The sequence below is a fragment of the Anomaloglossus baeobatrachus genome, chromosome 7 (genome assembly GCF_048569485.1).
Source record: "Anomaloglossus baeobatrachus isolate aAnoBae1 chromosome 7, aAnoBae1.hap1, whole genome shotgun sequence".
Classification (NCBI taxonomy): Eukaryota; Metazoa; Chordata; class Amphibia; order Anura; family Aromobatidae; genus Anomaloglossus; species Anomaloglossus baeobatrachus.
The window spans coordinates 121970850-121991885 of record NC_134359.1 but is presented as its reverse complement, the minus strand read 5'-3'; the positions used below and the strand labels follow the sequence as shown (position 1 = coordinate 121991885).

The 21036-nt window shown below is 47.8% G+C and overlaps 1 protein-coding gene across 3 annotated transcripts in view; it reads right to left on the bottom strand.

The window, feature by feature from the left end:
* Positions 1 to 21036, bottom strand: part of NBEAL1 (neurobeachin like 1) — a 283360-nt gene that overhangs the window by 19706 nt on the left and 242618 nt on the right. For all 3 annotated transcript variants that reach the window (XM_075317649.1, XM_075317650.1, XM_075317651.1), the window contains 3 exons: positions 14550 to 14666; positions 14302 to 14463; positions 8528 to 8676 (listed from right to left, as the gene is read on the bottom strand). In XM_075317649.1, the coding sequence (XP_075173764.1) occupies positions 8528 to 8676; positions 14302 to 14463; positions 14550 to 14666 (428 nt within the window). The remainder of the gene's footprint in view (positions 1 to 8527; positions 8677 to 14301; positions 14464 to 14549; positions 14667 to 21036) is intronic.

The window sequence follows — 21036 nt, the reverse complement described above, 5'->3', positions numbered from 1 at the left end:
AAGAAAAAACGCTTATCTGGACAAGCATGGCGATTCTGGACTGCCTCTCTGGAATCAGAATTGTCTAGAAACATACTCGGTGTACGCTTGGGGAACCTGAAGCGGAATTACTCCTGCTGATAATCTGACTCCTCCGCCGGAGGAGCTGAGGGAGAAATATCCAGCATTTGATTGATGGACGCAATGAGATCGTTCACTATGGCGTCCCCGTCTGGAGTATTACGATTGAGAGCGCCCTCAGGATCAGAATCCTGATCAGCTGTCTCCGCATCATCAACCGGAGATTCCCCCCGCTGAGACCCTGAACAACATGATGTCGAGGGAAATTCTAAGCGAGCCCGCTTAGTCGGTCTGGGGCTGGGGTCTAAGTCAGAACCTTCAGCCTGGAATGTATCCTGGGAGGACATTGTTGGTCCAATTGAGGGGGGCCAGGGAACAATGATTCAACAGAGTCCCTTTGCTGAGATACCGGCCTGGACTGCAAGGCTTCTAGTATCTCAGCCATAGTCTCAGAGAGTTTTGCAAACTCCATCCCCGTCACTAAGGACCGTGTCAACAGGTGTCTCCCCCTGGGCCCCTCTTAGCAGATGCTCTGGCTGAAGAAGAGAGTCACAGGGGCCACACATTGCACACAATGAGGGTCAATGGGACCTGCCGGCAGCTGGGTCGTACAAGCGGCGCAGGCAGCCTAATAATCCTGTTTTTTGGCACCCCTTTCTTTGTGGGGCCATGCTATTGTTTTCCCTGATTAACACAAAAGGGTAAATAGCCATAATGAACTGTGCTCATACAGTGTAAAGTATATAGTAATAACACAGAATGTATCAATACACTACAGCACCATGGGGGTAACACCCCAGGTGCTGCTTACCAGCCGCCTAAAGCGGTTGTGAGGCCACCAGAGACCGTGTCTGGGTTTCCCAGGGTTAATCCCTCTCTGCAGCGTCGGAGGAGCTGACAGGAAATGGCTGCGGCGTCCTGACGAGAGGAGGGAGCCGTGGGCGTCTCACACAGTGCACAGTGAGGGGAGTGGAGTATGCAAAGCATGCTCCAGCCCTCATGCTGCTCGTTTGTCCCTCTCTTCCGTGCAGCGTCCCGCCCTTCCCCCTGCCTGTCAGGGCTGAGGGCGGGAAAAAGGAAGCTAGGCCGCAAGAAAGCCGGGGACTCGAGTATAAGCGTCGCCGCCGTAAAAGCGCGGCCGACGCCGAAGTCCCCGGCGAACTACAAGTCCCAGCCGCGCCGCAGTTTCACATGGCAGCGGCGGTTAGCGCGGTAGCCCCTACATATAAACACACTCAGCGACGCTGAGTGTGTAATGGCACATATAGACCCGGTCAGCGCCGCGGTCCCCGGTGCACTAGCACACCCAGCAAAGCTGAGGTGTTGCCGTGCACGGTCCCTACAGGGATACAGAGTACCTTCAAGATGCAGGGCCATGTCCCTGAACGGAACCCGGCTCCTATCCAGCAGTCTCCACAGGAGTTGTGGATGAAGCACGGTCTCAGTGCCTGGAGACCGATGGGATCCCACTTCGCCCAGAGCCCTGAGGGGGATGGGGAAGGAAAGCAGCATGTGGGCTCCAGCCTCCGTACCCGCAATGGATACCTCAACCTTAACAACACCGCCGACAAGAGTGGGGTGAGAAGGGAGCATGCTGGGAGCCCTATATGGGCCCACTTTTCTTCCATCCGACCTGGTCAGCAGCTGCTGCTGACCAATCTGTGGAGCTGTGCTGTGCATGTCTGCCTCCTTCGCACAAAGCATAAAAACTGAGGAGCCCGTGGGAGCACGGGGGGTGTATAGGCAGAAGGGGAGGGGCTTAACACTTTTGAGTGTAATACTTTGTGCTGCCTCCGGAGGCATAGCCTATACACCCAATTGTCTGGGTCTCCCAATAGAGCGACAAAGAAACACACACTTTCACACCTTGGCTGCTATGCCAGGAATGCTAGGTATGTTTTTTCCATGCTGATTGCACTTGGACATGCAAATCATCAAGATCAGCTTCTAGCACCTCCTTTTGCAATTGACGAACAAAGACTGTCCCTATGAGATGCAAGCCCAGAGATGCTGCAGGCCTCCTCACGGCAAAACAACCAACATGTGGACTGATGTGGTCATGTTTATAAGTGAAACCACTGCTTTTATGACTAAATCATTATAATGCTGAGCTGCTAATATACCTGGAATGAAGACTAAAGGGATCCAACTACCGTACACTGTCACAACAGACCGTAATCTCCGAAGTGGGTAAGTGGGAAGTTCCATCATGAAGGCCTCTTCATGGTGTTGCACACGTGGTCTGCAGACAAGTCTCTATCATTGCATCCAAGACAAAAATGGGACTGACCTACATTCCTAACTCCAGTGCGTCTTACTCTGAACCATGATAGCCTTTGAGAGCGTGAGGTCAAGGAACCATCTGTTGCTGGATGTCTAGCTTGTAGCACAATGTTGTGCATATGCCTTCTGATGGTTTGTGTAGATACTGTTAGATGCCTTAAGGCCCCGTCACGCTAAGCAACATCGCTGCTAACGAACAACTTTTGTGACGTAGCAGCGATGTTGCTAGTGATGTTGCTGTGTGTGACATCCAGCAACAACCTGGCCCCTGCTGTGAGGTCGTTGGTTGTTGCTGAATGTCCTGGGCCATTTTTTAGTTGTTGCTGTCCCGCTGTGAAGCACAGATCGCTGTGTGTGACAGCAACAACTAATGTGCAGGCAGCAGGAGCCGGCTTCTGCAGAGGCAGGTAACCACAGTAAACATCGGGTAACCAAGAAGCCCTGTCCTTGGTTACCCGATATTTACCTTCGTTACCAGCCTCCTCCGCTCTCACTCTCAGTGCTGGCTCCTGCTCTGTGCACATATAGCTGCAGGACACATCGGGTTAATTAACCCGATGTGTGCTGTAACTAGGAGAGCAGGGAGCCAGCGCTAAGCGGTGTGCGCTGCTCCCTGCTCTCTGCACGTGTAGCTGCGTGCGCTGGTGGTAACCAAGGTAAATATCGGGTTGGTTACCCGATATTTACCTTAGTTACCAAGCGCAGCATCTTCCACGCGGCGCTGAGGGCTGGTCACTGGTTGCTGGTGAGCTCACCAGCAACTCGTGTAGCGACGCTCCAGCGATCCCTGCCAGGTCAGGTTGCTGGTGGGATCGCTGGAGCGTCGCAGTGTGACATCTCACCAGCAACCTCCTAGCAACTTACTAGCGAGTCCTATCGTTGTTGGGATCGCTGGTAAGTTGTTTAGTGTGACTGGACCTTAAGGCTTCATATGTGATGTCTAATTTCACTTGCAGTACAGAATGGATAAATTGTGGAACCAGTGATACAGCCATTTCTCCAAAGTATCCCCTTTTTGTGTCAGGCCAAAGGCTGTTTGTGCGACATTGAGCAGCCTGCGTGGCCTAATTGTGCTACCATGCCTACAGCAAATCCAGACTCATCTTCAATCAAGCGCATCTAGGACATCATGGCAAAGGGACATGCCAGCTGTGGACCTTGATGATTTATTGACCAAGTGCATTCAACATGGCAGAACATTTCTTAGACATTCATTAACCACCTCACTGATAGTAGCCAAAGTGTGTAATTGCAGGGATTCTGCGTGTGGTGCTTCAACTTTTGTCTCCATTTTTTCATAATTTGCATTTCATTAATGTATATTGATCTTGTGATTTCCATAATGCCACAACTTTCTCTTCTATTTATTTCTGATCTTCCAACAATATTGCACTAACAATAGTATATACCAGCATACAAATAGTGTCTGTTAGCATTGGCCACGATAGTGGTCTTGATAGCCACCTTCCTCAGGAAAATATTGTTTTGTGGATTTATGTCGACATACACAGCTACTGGATTGGCAGATCAGATAACTGGGTATTTTAGGCCAACACATCATGTAACTTGGAAAAATGATACAGCCTATCTGGTTTCGATGTATCAGCTTTGCTGGCACTAGAGAACTAAACATTTTACCAAAAAAGCTCTTAAGTAATTTCATCTTAGGTCACCTAGGATTGCTTGATTTGTAATATTTCCATAGTAGTTTTGTGATATAGGTCATATTGAAATTAATGAAAAAGTTTCCTGTTCATGCTATAATAGTTTTAGAAATATTTGAAATATTTTTGGGGGCCAATAGATCAATAACATTTTTGGATATTAACAATCTATTGGAGCAAACCCTATTTGTAGATTGGAGAATAGGTATTATAATGCATGAAATAAAATTTGTATATATTTATATCATTTGCCTACTTTTTCATATTTGGTGTGCTGCTTCTATTGCTACATTTTGGGTGTATATATTTTATATATATATATATACAGTGCTTACAAGTAGTATTCAACCCCCTGCAGATTTAGCAGGTTTACACATTCGGAATTAACTTGGCATTGTGACATTTGGACTGTAGATCAGCCTGGAAGTGTGAAATGCACTGCAGCAAAAAAGAATGTTATTTCTTTTTTTATTTTTTTTTTTTTAAATTGTGAAAAGTTTATTCAGAGGGTCATTTATTATTCAACCCCTCAAACCACAAGAATTCTGTTTGGTTCCCCTAAAGTATTAAGAAGTATTTCAGGCACAAAGAACAATGAGCTTCACATGTTTGGATTAATTATCTCTTTTTCCAGCCTTTTCTGACTAATTAAGACCCTCCCCAAACTTGCGAACAGCACTCATACTTGGTCAACATGGGAAAGACAAAGGAGCATTCCAAGGCCATCAGAGACAAGATCGTGGAGGGTCACAAGGCTGGCAAGGGGTACAAAACCCTTTCCAAGGAGTTGGGCCTACCTGTCTCCACTGTTGGGAGCATCATCCGGAAGTGGAAGGCTTATGGAACTACTGTTAGCCTTCCACGGCCTGGACAGCCTTTGAAAGTTTCCACCCGTGCCGAGGCCAGGCTTGTCCGAAGAGTCAAGGCTAACCCAAGGACAACAAGGAAGGAGCTCCGGGAAGATCTCATGGCAGTGGGGACATTGGTTTCAGTCAATACCATAAGTAACGTACTCCACCGCAATGGTCTCCGTTCCAGATGAGCCCGTAAGGTACCTTTACTTTCAAAGCGTCATATCAAGGCTCGTCTACAGTTTGCTCATGATCACTTGGAGGACTCTGAGACAGACTGGTTCAAGGTTCTCTGGTCTGATGAGACCAAGATCGAGATCTTTGGTGCCAACCACACACGTGACGTTTGGAGACTGGATGGCACTGCATACGACCCCAAGAATACCATCCCTACAGTCAAGCATGGTGGTGGCAGCATCATGCTGTGGGGCTGTTTCTCAGCCAAGGGGCCTGGCCATCTGGTCTGCATCCATGGGAAGATGGATAGCACGGCCTACGGCCTACCTGGAGATTTTGGCCAAGAACCTCCGCTCCTCCATCAAGGATCTTAAGATGGGTCGTCATTTCATCTTCCAACAAGACAACGACCTAAAGCACACAGCCAAGAAAACCAAGGCCTGGTTCAAGAGGGAAAAAATCAAGGTGTTGCAGTGGCCTAGTCAGTCTCCTGACCTTAACCCAATTGAAAACTTGTGGAAGGAGCTCAAGATTAAAGTCCACATGAGACCCCCAAAGAACCTAGATAACTTGGAGAAGATCTGCATGGAGCAGTGGGCCAAGATAACTCCAGAGACCTGTGCCGGCCTGATCAGGTCTTATAAAAGACGATTATTAGCTGTAATTGCAAGCAAGGGTTATTCCACAAAATATTAAACCTAGGGGTTGAATAATAATTGACCCACACTTTTATGTTGAAAATTTATTAAAATTTAACTGAGCAACATAACTTGTTGGTTTGTAAGATTTATGCATCTGTTAATAAATCCTGCTCTTGTTTGAAGTTTGCAGGCTCTAACTTATTTGCATCTTATCAAACCTGCTAAATCTGCAGGGGGTTGAATACTACTTGTAGGCACTGTATATATATATATATATATATATATATATATATATATATATATATATATATATATATATATATATATATTATACATAGGGATAGATATAGTTTAGATCATCATTTATGAATAAAAACAATGCAAAAAATATTGAACTGAGCCTTGTGGTAAGATAAGAATTCAGAATGCAATTGTATTAGGGAGAGCAGGTAGTTTTGTCTCTGAAGAGAAATGTCCACTCCAAAGAGGAGGATCTTGTGGCACTGTGGAAGATTGACTTCGCTAGCATAAAAAGGCTATAAGGCTTAGACACCGGCATGTTTAGGCATCTCTAACCTAAGAACATGGGTTAAGACTTAGTTTCATTACCGTCTGGTTTCTGGCAGGGCTGTAGTATTAGTAGAACTATAAAGCCAAGCACAAGTTCTGCTGTAACATATTCAGCTATCAGTGGTTTGTTCTGGAGTCTACACTTTACACCATGTGCAGAATTATTAGGCAAGTTGTATTTTAGAGGATTTTTTTTTATTATTTATCAACAACTATGTTCTCAATCAACCCAAAAGACTCAAATATCAAAGCTTAATATTTTTGGAAGTTGGAGTGGATTTTTTTTAGATTTCGTTATTTTAGGATGATATCTGTTTGTGCAGGTAACTATTACTGTGCATAATTATTAGGCAACTTGATAAAAATCAAATATATTCCCATCTCACTTGTTTATTTTCACCAGGTAAACCAATATAACTGCACAAAATTTAGAAATAAACATTTCTGACATGCAAGCACAAAACCCCAAAAAACTAGTGACCAATATAGCTACCTTTCTTTACGATGACACTCAACAGCCTACCATCCATAGATTTTCAGTTGCTTGATCTGTTTACGATCAAAATTGATTGCAGCAGCCACCACAGCCTCCCAGACACTGAGGTGTACTGTTTTGCCTCTCTGTAGAGCTCACATTTTATGAGGGACCACAGGTTCTCTATGGGGTTCAGATCAGGTGAACAAGGGGGGCATGTCATTATTTTTTTATCTTTTAGACCTTTACTGGCCAGCCATGCTGTAGAGTATTTCGATGCATGTGATAGAGCATTGTCCTGCATGAAAATCATGTTGTTCTTAAACGATACTGACTTCTTACTTTACTACTGCTTGAAGAAGTTGTCTTCCAGAAACTGGCAGTAGGTCTAGCAGTTGAGCTTCACTCTATCCTCAACCCGAAAAGGTCCCACAAGTTCATCTTTGATGATACCAACCCATACCAGTACCCCACCTCCACCTTGCTGGCGTCTGAATTGGAGTGGAGCTCTCTGCCCTTTACTGATCAAGCCTCTGGCCCATCCAGAGTCACTCTCATTTCATCAGTCCTTAAAACCTTTGAAAAATCAGTTTTTAGATATTTCTTGGCCCAGTCTTGACGTTTTATCTTATATTTCTTGTTCAAAGGTGGTCGTTTTTCAGCCTTCCTTATCTTGGCCATGTTCCTGAGTATGGCACACCTTGTGCTTTTGGATACTCCAGAAACATTGCAGCTCTTAAATATGGCCAAACTGGTGGCAAATGACATCTTGGCAGCTTCACGCTTGATTTTCCTCAATTCATGGGCAGTTATTTTGCGCCTTTTTTTGCCCAACACGCTTCTCGCGACCCTGTTGGCTATTTGCCATGAAACGCTTGATTGTTCGGTAATTACGCTTCAAAAGTTTGGTAGTTTCAAAACTGCTGCATCCCTCTGCAAGACATCTCCCAATTTTGGACTTTTCAGAGCCCGTCAAATTTCTCTTGTGACCCATTTTGCCAAAGGAAAGGAAGTTACCTAATAATTAAGCACACCTTATATAGGGTGTTGATGTCATTACACCACACCCCTCATTACAGAGATGCACATCACCTGATTTACTTAATTGGTAGTTGGCTCTCAGGCCTATACAGCTTGGAGTAGGACAACATGTATAAAATCTATCATGTGATCAAAGTACTCATTTGCCTAACAATTCTGCACACAGTCTATTTAGGTAGAAGTAAAAGGGCATTTGAACAAGCAGACATCTCGGGACTAAAAGAGCAGAGGACAGCGAGAGAAGAGATTAGTAGTAACTGCATCTCTTCAGAAGCTGAAGCTGTGGAGGGAGAGTGAGAAGGAGGTGAGCAGCTAACTGATGTACAGAAAACAGTGGGCTGGAAAGAACCTGACTGGGATGTTAAGAATTAACTCCTTTTAAGGAATGTATTTTGGCATCTCAGCCAGGCACTAGAGGCCAGACTCCATGGTAACGAGCTGTACACTATAAAAAATAAAAGCGGTCATTGCAGGAAAATGACAAAATCATAGATATAAAAAGCAAGTCAATTGCAAACTGGATTATTTTCATGTCTAATAAAGCAAATTAAGGACTTAAGAACATCCCTTAAACATCACAATGATTTTTTCTTGTGGGGAAGCTGCCCACAGCACCACACATATAACATGGTATTTGGAAAGCCTTTCTTTTACATATCTAATATGTGACATTGAAGAAACAATCTCGTTTTTTCCTAACATGAAGTATAGAAATCATTACCGCTAGTAACCCAAACCAGATACTGATGGACCTTGCTTACTAACCTGTACAGATCACGTATTGAAAGATGTCCCTGGCGGCTTCCAATCACAATGTGTTCTCCGCTGATACACATGTCTAATATTTGCTCCTTTAGGCCCTCAGAGCCCAGGTATTTTCCATTCACACCATAAAGATGCAAGGCATGCTTGTTCTGCAATCAGAAACACATTCCTAAATCACCACCTTGGACGTTAGTAACTCCCCTTATGCAGATTACTGTTCATTTAAAGAGTAACTAAAACTTTTCTCTGATTTTTTTTTTTTTTTTAGAATTGTGTCCAGCATAGAAAGTTCTGAAAGTTTGTAATTTACTTTATTAGGTGATCTGGCTTCTTTCCTTTTTAAAGATATAATGAAAAAGGCCTCAAACTCCTTGCTTTCTCCTGACCTTTGTTACTGTGCAGCATCCGTACTCCATGTATGTGTAATTGGAGAATGGATTCTGTATGTGGAGGGGCTGGCACCTCAAGAGCATGCTGGATCACAGACTAGGTTTAGCATAAACGTGGAAAAAAAACACATTGTTTTGCTGTTATTTTCCAAAACAGCAGCAAAATCATTGCAGATCTACTGTAATCGGGGCTAAAAGACAGTATGTGTTTATGTAGCCTAATGTGGTCTCCTGCATTCTCGCATCACACGATCAATAAGAGACGCAGCAAGAGAGTAGCCAGACCTCCTCTTTTGCTGCTATGCTAGTATCTCTTACCCATAATGCAAAATCAGACTGCAGAAAATAGTGTGCTGAAAAGCACGGCAATAGCATTGTTGTATATAGTGAAAAAAAACCCAAAACACTGTCTTCTAGGACGCCCTGCTGCAGGCATCAGGAAAGATCACATCGCAGACAGGGGGGGGGGGGTGTTCAGCCAGCGCCTCTAGGTGCGATAGCAACATATCGTATGCTTGTGATTGCAAACTGCGAAGCAGGAATGCCTGTGACCACCAGAACCAACGTCTCAGGAGGATTGCCATCTCCAATGGCATTTAAGAAGTTAACAGCAGCAACCAATGAGCACACCAATTGCTGCTGTTAGAGACAGATGTAAGTTCTGCTTCTGAGCCCAACCCAAAGTTCAGGACAGATATATCTATCTATCTAGGAGTGTTAAAGGGTTAGTCTCAAAAAATATAGGTGACAATTTTGCTGATCACTGGAGGTCCAACCGCTGTGACTCCCAGACGTCTTGAGATTGGAGTTCTGCATCGGTACTACACTCAGCAGTCCAATAAGAGAATGAATGGAGTATCCCGCTCTTTCATGGTGGATGCACACTTGGATCTCTTATCAGAAAAACAGAGCTCCAACTACTGCAAAGGCCCCTTTACACACTGCAACATCGCTAACGACATCGCTGTAACATCACCAGTTTTGTGACGTAATAGCGACCTCCCCAGCGACATTGCAGTGTGTGAAACACATCAGCGACCTGGCCCCTGCTGTGAAGTTGCTGATCGCTACAAATCTTTCAGGACCATTTTTTGGTCCTTTGTTTCCCGCTGTGCAGCATGTATCGGTCTTTGACCCCTGTTCAACGACTTCGTTAGTGACTTCCCTTTCAATTAGCTGCTTTGACACGTCCCCAATGACTAGCTAGGTCGTTCTGCAGGTCCGGATCGCTGTTGCGTCGTTTTCCAGGTATGCCTGTTTGACAGCTCACCAGCGACTCACCAGAGACTTTGTAGCGATCCCGGCCAGGGTGGGATCGCTAGAAAGTATCAGTGTGTAAAGGGGCCTTAATGACAATCCATCTGTCTCATTCACAGGTATGACCGACCAGTTGTTCTATGCATCTGAATTTCCTGCTTTTTAATCTCCTCACCTGCATATACATTTGAAGTCCCTTTGCTTTTGGTATGCTAAACTGCTGTTTTCCTGTTGTATAATTAGTTAAATCCTGTCTGTATTGGTTTTTTTTTTTTCTTCTTTGAGTGGTTTCTACCTGTTAGTAATTCTTTCATGTGCTTCACCCCTGCTGGTCAGCTGATGTTCATCTGGGTCAATGAGACATGTATATAAGTATTGCACTAGGTCTATGACCGTGGTCTGTGTGTGTGCCTCTGGATAAGTGCCTCATAAGTGTCAGAAGTGACCAGAAGGTAAAATTCATCTCTTTCTAACTAAGTTTGCTACTGACACAATTTATTTGTTAAATCCCATACTTACCACATTACTCCCACCATGTTCACCTATGCCCTCACAGTCCTTGGCCCTCTCCTCCTTACTCTCCTTCGCTATCCCCACACCCCAGCACCCTCTAAACAAATATTCATCTCCCCTTCCCTCCTGCCTTCTCATCTGTCCTCATCTGCTGACCTACTCCTGAGCCTCAGATCGCTCCTAATATCACGCAGACCATGCCGTCCACTCTCCTCTCACCTGCTCTCCCTTTCTCTACTCCTTCTCACTGCTGGTGACATAGCCCCCAATCCTGGCCCCCCACGGATGGTACACCCCTCTTTATCACCCACCTACCACTCTCCACATACTAGTAACTACCGCAATCTATCCAACATAAAAACTATTCCCCTCTCACCCACTCTGCCACCCCCTCTCTCTGGTGCGTTTTGGAACCCCCGTTCAGTGTGTAATAAACTGCACATCATTCATGATCTCTTTACCTCCAGCAATCTATCCTTTCTGGGCATCACCGAAACATGGCTGACACCATCCAACTCTGCCTCCCCAGCTGCACTATGCTACGGTGGCCTGCACTTCTCCCACACTCCTCGCCCTGGCAATAGACAAGGTGGAGGAGTGGGCCTCCTTCTTTCTAACAACTGCAGCTTCACCACAATCCCACCTCTACCCTCCCTTGTCCTGCCTTCCTTTGAAGTGCACTGCGTACGAATCTATTCTCCCTCCAACCTCCAAGTGGCTGTCATATACAGACCCCCAGGCGCTACCACTGTCTTCCTCGACCACTTCTCTGCCTGGCTTCTACACTTTCTCTCTGCTGACATTCCCACCATCATCATGGGTGACTTCAACATCCCCACTGACACCCGCCAATCAGCTGCTTCCAAACTCCTCTCCCTTGCTTCGTCTTTTGGCTTAACTCAGTGCTCCACCTCTGCCACCCACAAAGATGGACACACACTAGACCTTATCTTCACCCGCCTCTGTCCCCTTTCTGACCTCACAACTTCCCCCCTCCCCCTATCTGACCATCATCTGCTGACCTTTTCAGCCCTGTCCTCCTCACCTACCCCCCCCCCCCCCCCGTCCAGCACCTAGCACATCCCCGCAAAAACCTTGCACACCTCAACATGCACACCCTCGCCGACTCTATCCTTCCACTGTCCTCCATACCGTCCCTCCACAACACAGACAGTGCCACCACTTTCTACAACACCACTCTCACATCAGCTATTGATTCAGTCGCTCCCCTTGTGCATGGCAGAGTGAGACGAATCAATAGACAGCCCTGGCACAACAACCTCACTAAAAAACTTTGGCAAAGGTCTAGGGCTGCAGAGCGGCGGTGGAAGAAAACGCACTCCCAGGAAGACTTCACCACATTCAAAAATGCAAATTCACACATTTCGTTCAGTCCTCACCTCTGCTAAACACGATTACTTCACGAAACCTCATATCCTCTCTAACACACAACCCCAAACAGTCATTCAACACTTTCAACTCCCTCCTTCGCCCACCACTGCCCCCTCCAACCTCCCTCATTTCTGCAGAAGACTTTGCCACTTATTTCCAAGAAAAAAATCGACCTAATAAGGCAAGTCTTCTCTGCTCAGCCACCACAACCCCTTCATATAACTGACCACTGCCCCTCTCCCATAAACTTCCTCCCCACCATCACCGAAGGAGAGCTTGCACGTCTTCTCTCAAAAGCGCACCTCACCACCTGCGCACTTGACCCCATGCCATTCCACCTCCTCCCCAAGCTCACCATCATCCTTATTCCAGCCTTAACCCATCTCTTCAATCTATCTTTAAACGACTGGAACCTTCCCCTCTGACTTTAAACATGCAACAGTCACACCTATCCTAAAGAAACCTTCCCTCGATCCAACCTCTACTACCAGCTATTGCCCCATATCACTACTCCCACTTGCCTCAAAACTCCTAGAACAGCATGTCCATGCTGAACTTTCCTCCCACCTCTCCTCTAACTCTCTCTTTGACAACCTACAGTCCGGCTTCCGTCCACATCATTCTACCGAAACTGCCCTGACTAAAATTACGAATGACTTGCTTACTGCCAAAGCGAACAAGCACTTCTCTATACTCCTACTTCTAGACCTGTCCTCAGCCTTCGATACCGTTGACCACTCCCTCCTATTACAGACCCTCTCTCTTCCTTGGTGTCAGAGATCTTGCCCTCTCTTGGATCTCTTCATACCTCTCAAATCGCACTTTCAGTGTCTCCCTCTCTCACACAACCTCTTCATCCCGCCATCTCTCTGTTGGCGTCCCTCAAGGCTCTGTCCTAGGACCCTTACTTTTTTCTATCTACACATTTGGCCTGGGACAACTCAAAGTCCCATGGCTTCCAATACCACTTATATGCCGACGACACCCAGATCTACCTCTCTGGCTCAGATGCCACATCTCTGCTGTCCAAAATCCCGAAATGTCTATCTGCTATATCCTCCTTCTTCTCCTCTCGCTTCCTAAAGCTGAATGTGGCCAAAACTGAACTAATCATCTTTCCTCCGTCTCACCTACACACTCCACCTGATCTATCTATTACAATAAATAACACCATGCTCTCGTCAGTACCCAAAGTTCGCTTCCTCGGAGTGACCTTTGACTCTGCCTTATCCTTCATACCACACATCCAATCTCTCACCACCTCCTGCCGTCTTCAACTCAAAAATATTTCCAGAATCCGCCCTTTCCTCAATTCGCAATCTACTAAAATGCTAGTGCATGCCCTCATAATCTCCCGCCTCGACTACTGTAACATCCTCCTCTGTGGCCTCCCTGCCAACACGCTTGCCCCTCTCCAGTCCATCCTTAACTCTGCTGCCCGACTGATCCAACTCTCTCCTCAATACCACCCCGCTTCTCCTCTCTACATGTCCCTCCACTGGCTCCCAATCTTCCACCGTATCCAATTCAAACTACTAACACTGACCTACAAAGCTGTGCATAATCTTTCTCCTCCGTATATCTCCGAACTACTCTCCCATTACACTCCAACACGTCACCTCCGGTCCTCCCAAGATCTCCTTCTCTCCTCCTCTCTCATTCGCTCCTCACGCAACCGACTCCAAGACTTCTCCCGAGCATCCCCAGTCTCCTGGAACTCGCTGCCTCAACACGTCAGACTATCCCCCACCCTTGCAAACTTCAAACGGAACCTGAAAACCCACCTGTTCAGAAATGCCTACAATCTACAATGAACTCGCTGCCGCCCGACCACCGTGCGGAGCTGCCGCCCGACCACCGTGCGGAGCTGCCGCCCGACCTACACCCCACCTATTGTCTCCTCCCCATAATCCTATAGAATGTAAGCCCTCAAGGGTAGGGCCCTCTTCCCTCTGTACTAGTCTGTCTACTGTAACTTGTATATGTATTTTGTATGTAACCCCCTTCTCATGTACAGCACCATGGAATTAATGGTGCTCTATAAATAAATAATAATGATATAGGATTAGTGAAGAATGTTGGAGCTGAAAACAGAATGAAAAGATTCACATTCACTTAAGGCTTTATTAACATAAAACTGGACATAAAAAGTAAAAACAAAGTCAAAATAAAAAGCAGATTAATATATAAGTAGTGACTGTGAAAAATTCCTGAAAGACTCACCTTTAAGGTTCCTTTCCCTTCGAGGCTGCTATGAATGACAATATGTCCATCCCAGGAGACGGCCAAGTTAGGGATCGTCATGACAAGTGAGCTGTCGGTCGGTGGCTTCAGTGTCCTCATATATTGGCCTCTTCGGATTGTGTGAATAATTACTGTCCCATCCTACAACATTTATAATTATCAGTGATAAAGTCTACTTTCCCCATATGCTTTTTTAGTTTTATGTTGCACGCAGAGGAATATCTTACTCTGGCTCCTGAAACGGCCATGTCCAGCTCCGTGCTGAGGCCCACACTGGTTATTTCATCTGTATGTCCATACAGGATTTGTATAGGTTTCCCAGAAAGGTCACCAGAAACACCACCCTGGATAGAATATATTATAATTTATTCCTATAATAAATGTACCATGTCCCCATCTGTGTTCTCAACAAAGCACATTTTATCAAAGACCTGCTGCTACATGAAAGAGTTTTATATTTGTTAATTAAAAAAGGAGAGGACGTGTGAGAGCAGCTTAAAGGAAATTGGTCAGCAGGTTTTTGCTATGTAATCAGATATACAGTAGTGGCTGAGACCCTGATTCCAGAGATGTGTCACTTACAGGGCTGCTTGCTGCAGTTTTGATAAACGAGCCCTTATTAGCTGACAAACTGCTCCTGTTCACACTCCTTTTCTGGGAAAATATATGACAATCAATCAAAGAGCAAATATTCTCTCTGACTGTGGTGATAACATGAATAGTGGTCCATGGTCATGCAGATAAAATGGCATTTTCACACAACAGTTTTATCATTATATTAACACTGTTTTGTGGTATGCTTGTTAAGTACCGTATGTAAATAAGCGGTTAAAATTGCACGTTTTTGTTATGAATTGTGACGGTGATTTACTTGTTCATTGAAAACGCAACGTATCCAGCAAAATAAGCTCAGGACCAAAAAATATAGAAATACATAGCTCTCTGAAAGTAGTGATGTAAAAACTAGCTTCTGCCAAGTTAGGCTTCAGAATTGGGGTGGAAGGGGTTAACGTAACCATTGTTTATTTCATAAATCAATAGTACACATGAAAGAAGGGAATTTTGTTACTTACCGTAAATTCCTTTTCTTCTAGCTCCTATTGGGAGACCCAGACGATTGGGGTGTATAGCACTGCCTCCGGAGGCCACACAAAGCATTACACTAAAAAGTGTAAGGCCCCTCCCCTTCTGGCTATACACCCCCAGTGGGATCACTGGCTCACCAGTTTTAGTGCAAAAGCAAGAAGGAGGAAAGCCAATAACTGGTTTAAACAAATTCACTCCGAAGTAACATCGGAGAACTGAAAACCATTCAACATGAACAACATGTGTACCCGAAAAACAACCAAAAATCCCGAAGGACAACAGGGCGGGTGCTGGGTCTCCCAATAGGAGCTAGAAGAAAAGGAATTTACGGTAAGTAACAAAATTCCCTTCTTCTTCGGCGCTCCATTGGGAGACCCAGACGATTGGGACGTCCAAAAGCTGTCCCTGGGTGGGTAAAGAAATACCTCATGTTAGAGCTGCAAAGACAGCCCTCCCCTACGGGGAGGCAACTGCCGCCTGCAGGACTCTTCTACCTAGGCTGGCGTCCGCCGAAGCATAGGTATGCACCTGATAATGTTTGGTGAAAGTGTGCAGACTCGACCAGGTAGCTGCCTGGCACACCTGTTGAGCCGTAGCCTGGTGTCGTAATGCCCAGGACGCACCCACGGCTCTGGTAGAATGGGCCTTCAGCCCTGATGGAACCGGAAGCCCAGCAGAACGGTAGGCTTCAAGAATTGGTTCTTTGATCCATCGAGCCAGGGTGGCTTTTGGAAGCCTGCGACCCTTTGCGCTTACCAGCGACAAGGACAAAGAGTGCATCCGAGCGGCGCAGGGGCGCCGTGCGGGAAATGTAGATTCTGAGTGCTCTCACCAGATCCAACAAATGTAAATCCTTTTCATACCGATGAACTGCATGCGGATAAAAGGAAGGCAAGGAGATATCCTGATTAAGATGAAAAGAGGATACCACCTTAGGGAGAAACTCCTGAATGGGGCGCAGCACTACCTTGTCCTGGTGGAACACCAGGAAAGGAGCCTTGGATGACAGCGCAGCTAGTTCAGACACTCTCCGAAGAGACGTGACCGCTACCAGAAAGGCCACTTTCTGTGAGAGTCGAGAAAGTGACACATCCCTCAGAGGCTCGAAGGGCGGCTTCTGGAGAGCAACAAGGACCTTGTTTAGATCCCACGGATCTAACGGCCGCCTGTACGGAGGTACGATATGACAAACCCCCTGCAGGAACGTGCGCACCTGAGAAAGTCGTGCTAGACGCTTCTGAAAAAAAAACGGATAGTGCCGAGACTTGCCCTTTAAGGGAGCCGAGCGACAAGCCCTTTTCCAACCCAGATTGCAGGAAGGAAAGAACGACAGGTAACGCGAATGGCCAGGGGGATACTCCTTGTGCAGAGCACCAGGATAAGAAAATCTTCCACGTTCTGTGGTAGATCTTAGCAGAAGTGGACTTCCTAGCCTGTCTCATGGTGGCCACGACCCCTTGGGGTAATCCTGAAGACGCTAGGATCCAGGACTCAATGGCCACACAGTCAGGTTCAGGGCCGCAGAATTCCGATGGAAAAACGGCCCTTGGGACAGTAAGTCTGGACGGTCTGGTAGTGCCCACGGTTGGCCGACCGTGAGATGCCACAGATCCGGGTACCACGACCTCCTCGGCCAGTCTGGGGCGACGAGTATGACGCGGCCGCAATCGGATTTGATCTTGCGTAACACTCTGGGCAAGAGTGCCAGAGGTGGAAACACATAAGGGAGCCGGAACTGCGACCAATCTTGCACTAAGGCGTCTGCCGCCAGAGCTCTTTGATCGCGAGACCGCGCTATGAAGGTCGGGACCTTGTTGTTGTGCCGAGACGCCATTAGGTCGACGTCCGGCACCCCCCAGCGGCGGCAGATTTCCTGAAACACGTCCGGGTGAGGGGACCATTCCCCTGCGTCCATGCCCTGGCGACTGAGGAAGTCTGCTTCCCAGTTTTCTACGCCCGGGATGTGAACTGCTGATATGGTGGATGCTCTTTCCGCCACCCACATCAGAATCCGCCTGACTTCCTGGAAGGCTTGCCGACTGCGTGTCCCTCCTTGGTGGTTGATGTATGCCACCGCTGTGGAGTTGTCCGACTGAATTCGGATCTGCTTTCCTTCCAGCCACTGCTGGAAGGCTAATGGGGCAAGATACACTGCCCTGATTTCCAGAACATTGATCTGAAGGGTGGACTCCTGCTGAGTCCACGTCCCTTGAGCCCTGTGGTGGAGAAAAACTGCTCCCCACCCTGACAGACTCGCGTCTGTCGTGACCACTGCCCAGGATGGGGGCAGGAATGATCTTCCCTGTGATAATGAGGTGGGAAGAAGCCACCATTGCAGAGAGTCCTTGGCCGTCTGAGAAAGGGAGACTTTCCTGTCTAGGGAAGTTGTCTTCCCGTCCCATTGGCGGAGAATGTCCCATTGAAGTGGGCGCAGATGAAACTGCGCGAACGGGACTGCCTCCATTGCTGCCACCATCTTCCCTAGGAAGTGCATGAGGCGCCTTAAGGGGTGCGACTGACCCTGAAGGAGAGACTGCACCCCTGTCTGTAGTGACCGCTGCTTGTCCAGCGGAAGCTTCACTATCGCTGAGAGAGTATGAAACTCCATGCCAAGATACGTTAGTGATTGAGTCGGTGCCAGGTTTGACTTTGAAAAGTTGATGATCCACCCGAAAGTCTGGAGAGTCTCCAGCGCAACATTCAGGCTGTGTTGGCATGCCTCTTGAGAGGGTGCTTTGACAAGTAGATCGTCTAAATAAGGGATCACCGAATGTCCCTGAGAATGCAAGACTGCTACCACTGCCGCCATGACCTTGGTGAAAACCCGTGGGGCTGTCGCCAGACCAACTGGCAGAGCTACGAACTGGAGATGGTCGTCTCCTATCACGAAACGTAGAAAACGTTGGTGCTCTGTAGCAATTGGCACGTGGAGATAAGCATCTTTGATGTCTATTGATGCAAGGAAATCTCCTTGAGACATTGAGGCAATGACGGAGCGGAGGGTTACATCCGGAACCGCCTGGCCTTCACGTGCTTGGTGAGCAGTTTTAGGTCCAGAAGGGAACGGAAAGAGCCACCCTTTTTTGGCACCCCAATGAGATTGGAGGAAAAAACCGTGTCTTGTTCCTGAAGAGGAACAGGGATTACCACTCCTTCTGCCTGCAGAAGAGCATCGGCTCGGTGGGGGGGGGGGAGGAAGTTCTGAAGAATCGAGCCGGAGGACGAGAACAAAGCTCTATCCTGTACACGTGAGACACAATGTCTCTCACCCACCGGTCTGTGACCTGCGGCAGCTAAATGTCGCCAAGCGGGAGAGTCTGCCACCAACCGCGGATGCGGAGAGAGAGAGCTGAAGTCATGAGGAGACCGCCTTGGTAGCGGTTCCTCCTGCAGCCTTCCTTGGGCGTGATTGAGCCCGGCCGGAATTTGAGCCCCTCTGAGCCTTTTGAGCCCTTTTGGACGAGGACAATTGGGACCTGCCCGAGCCTGGGAAGGACCGAAACCTCGACTGTCCCCCCAGGACAGCATTACTAGGGTAAGTCGCAATGCAGACATTGCGAGGTTAAGGACACCACCTGCGGCACAGATGTACCTGTGCTCAAGACCAGCTGCGCAAGACCAGCTGAAATAGCTTAGAGTGCCCATACGGCTGCGAATGCCGGAGCAACCGACACGCCGATAGCTTCACAGACAGATTTCAACCAGAGGTCCATCTGTCTGTCAATGGCATCTTTAAGGGAAGTCCCATCTCCACTGCAACTATGGATCTAGCCGCAAGCCTGGAGATTGGGGGATCCACCTTTGGGCCCTGGGTCCAGCGCTTTACCACGTCAGGGGGAAGGGATAACGTGTATCCTTAATACGTTAGGAGAAAACGCTTATCTGGTAAGCGTGGTGTTTCTGAACTGCTTCTCTGAAGTCAGCGTGGCCAGTAAAGTACTCAATATACGCATGAGATACTGAAAAAAGGATTTCTCCTGCTGTAAAGCTGACTCCTCCACTGGGGGAGCTGAGGGAGCAATATCCAACATTCCATTGATGGACGCTATAAGATCATTCACTATGGCGTCACCATCCGGTGTATCCGGATTGAGAGCGGTGTCAGGACCAAAGCCCTGATCAGCTACGTCTGCCTCATCATACAGAGAGTCCTCCCGTGTTCCAAATGAGGGTGGCCAGGGAGCATTAATCAAGATTGCCCATGGCCTGTCTGGACTGCAAAGTCTATCAGCCTGCAACTCCGTCCCTGTCCCTGGACAGGGTTCACAGGTGGTTCCTTTGGCCACCTCTAGTAGAGACCCCGGCTGACCAAGTGCTACAGGGGAGCATTGCACACAATGGGGGTCAGTGGAACAGTATCACATGCAGGAAAAGCAGCATAGAAAGCCTGTGTTGCTTTTTTTTTGCTGCTGTATTCTAGCCATCTATGCAATGTATAGCATACAAGCATAAACACTTCAGCACATGCAATACAAGCAGCATAGAAAGCCTGTGCCTTGGCACCCTTGCTTTCTTGCTGCTGTTGTCCGGCCATCTAGGAGAATATAGCCAAAAGTAGCGACTGTACAGTGCAATGTATAGCATACAAGCATAAGTACAAATGAACACTTCAGCACATGCAATACAAGCAGCCTAGAAAAACTGTGCCTTAGCACCCTTGCTTTTTTGCTGCTGTTATCTCGCCATCTAGGAGGGCATATAGCCAAAGATAGCGACCGTACAGTGCAGTGTATAGCATACAAGCATAAAATACAAATGGACACTTCGGTATTTAGTGGGGTCAGCACTTCAGGTGCTGCTTACCGCCCGCCTATAACGCGGGTGTGTGTGGTTGCCAGAGCCCTGTGAGTGGTTGCCCAGAGCATGTCTGCGTTCCCCAGCTCGGACTGCGTGCAGGAATGGCTGCCGGCGTCCTTCTCCAGCTCGTGTGACGAGGGGCAGGCCGTGGGCGTGCCCCAGACAAGAGCGGGAAACTGGCGTCCCACTGTGTCCAGTGAAGGGGGCTGGAGAATGCAAAGCAGACTCCAGCCCTCGGCGCTGACTGTTTGTACAGCGTCCCGCCTCACCCCTGACTGGCAGGGCTGGAGGCGGGAACGAAACGAAAACTAGGCCGCAAAGCCGGGGACTCGAGTAATAAGCGCGGCCGTCCATGTGCACGGCCAGCGCGGAAGTCCCCGGCGCACCACAAGTCCCAGCCGCGCCCCAATGTAAAAAACACCCAGCAGCGGCCGGCGCGGCAGTTCCCAAAACATAAAGTCACTCAGCAACGCTGTAGTGAATAATAGCACGAGCGCTCCGCGCTGTTGCCCCCGGCGCACTATCACTCCCAGCAATGCTGGTGTGTGTGTGCGCGCTTGCCCGGGGACACAGAGTACCTTAATGTAGCAGGGCCTGTCCATGACGATACTCAGCTCCATATCCAGCAGGTTCTCTGGGTCTGTGGATGGAGCCCGGTCTCAGTGCCTGGAGACCTGTAAGATCCCACTTCGCCCAGAGCCCTGAGGGGGGATGGGGAAGGAAAACAGCATGTGGGCTCCAGCCTCCGTACCCGCAATGGGTACCTCAACCTTAACAAACACCCGACAAAAGTGGGGTGAGAAGGGAGCATGCTGGGGGCCCTAGTATGGG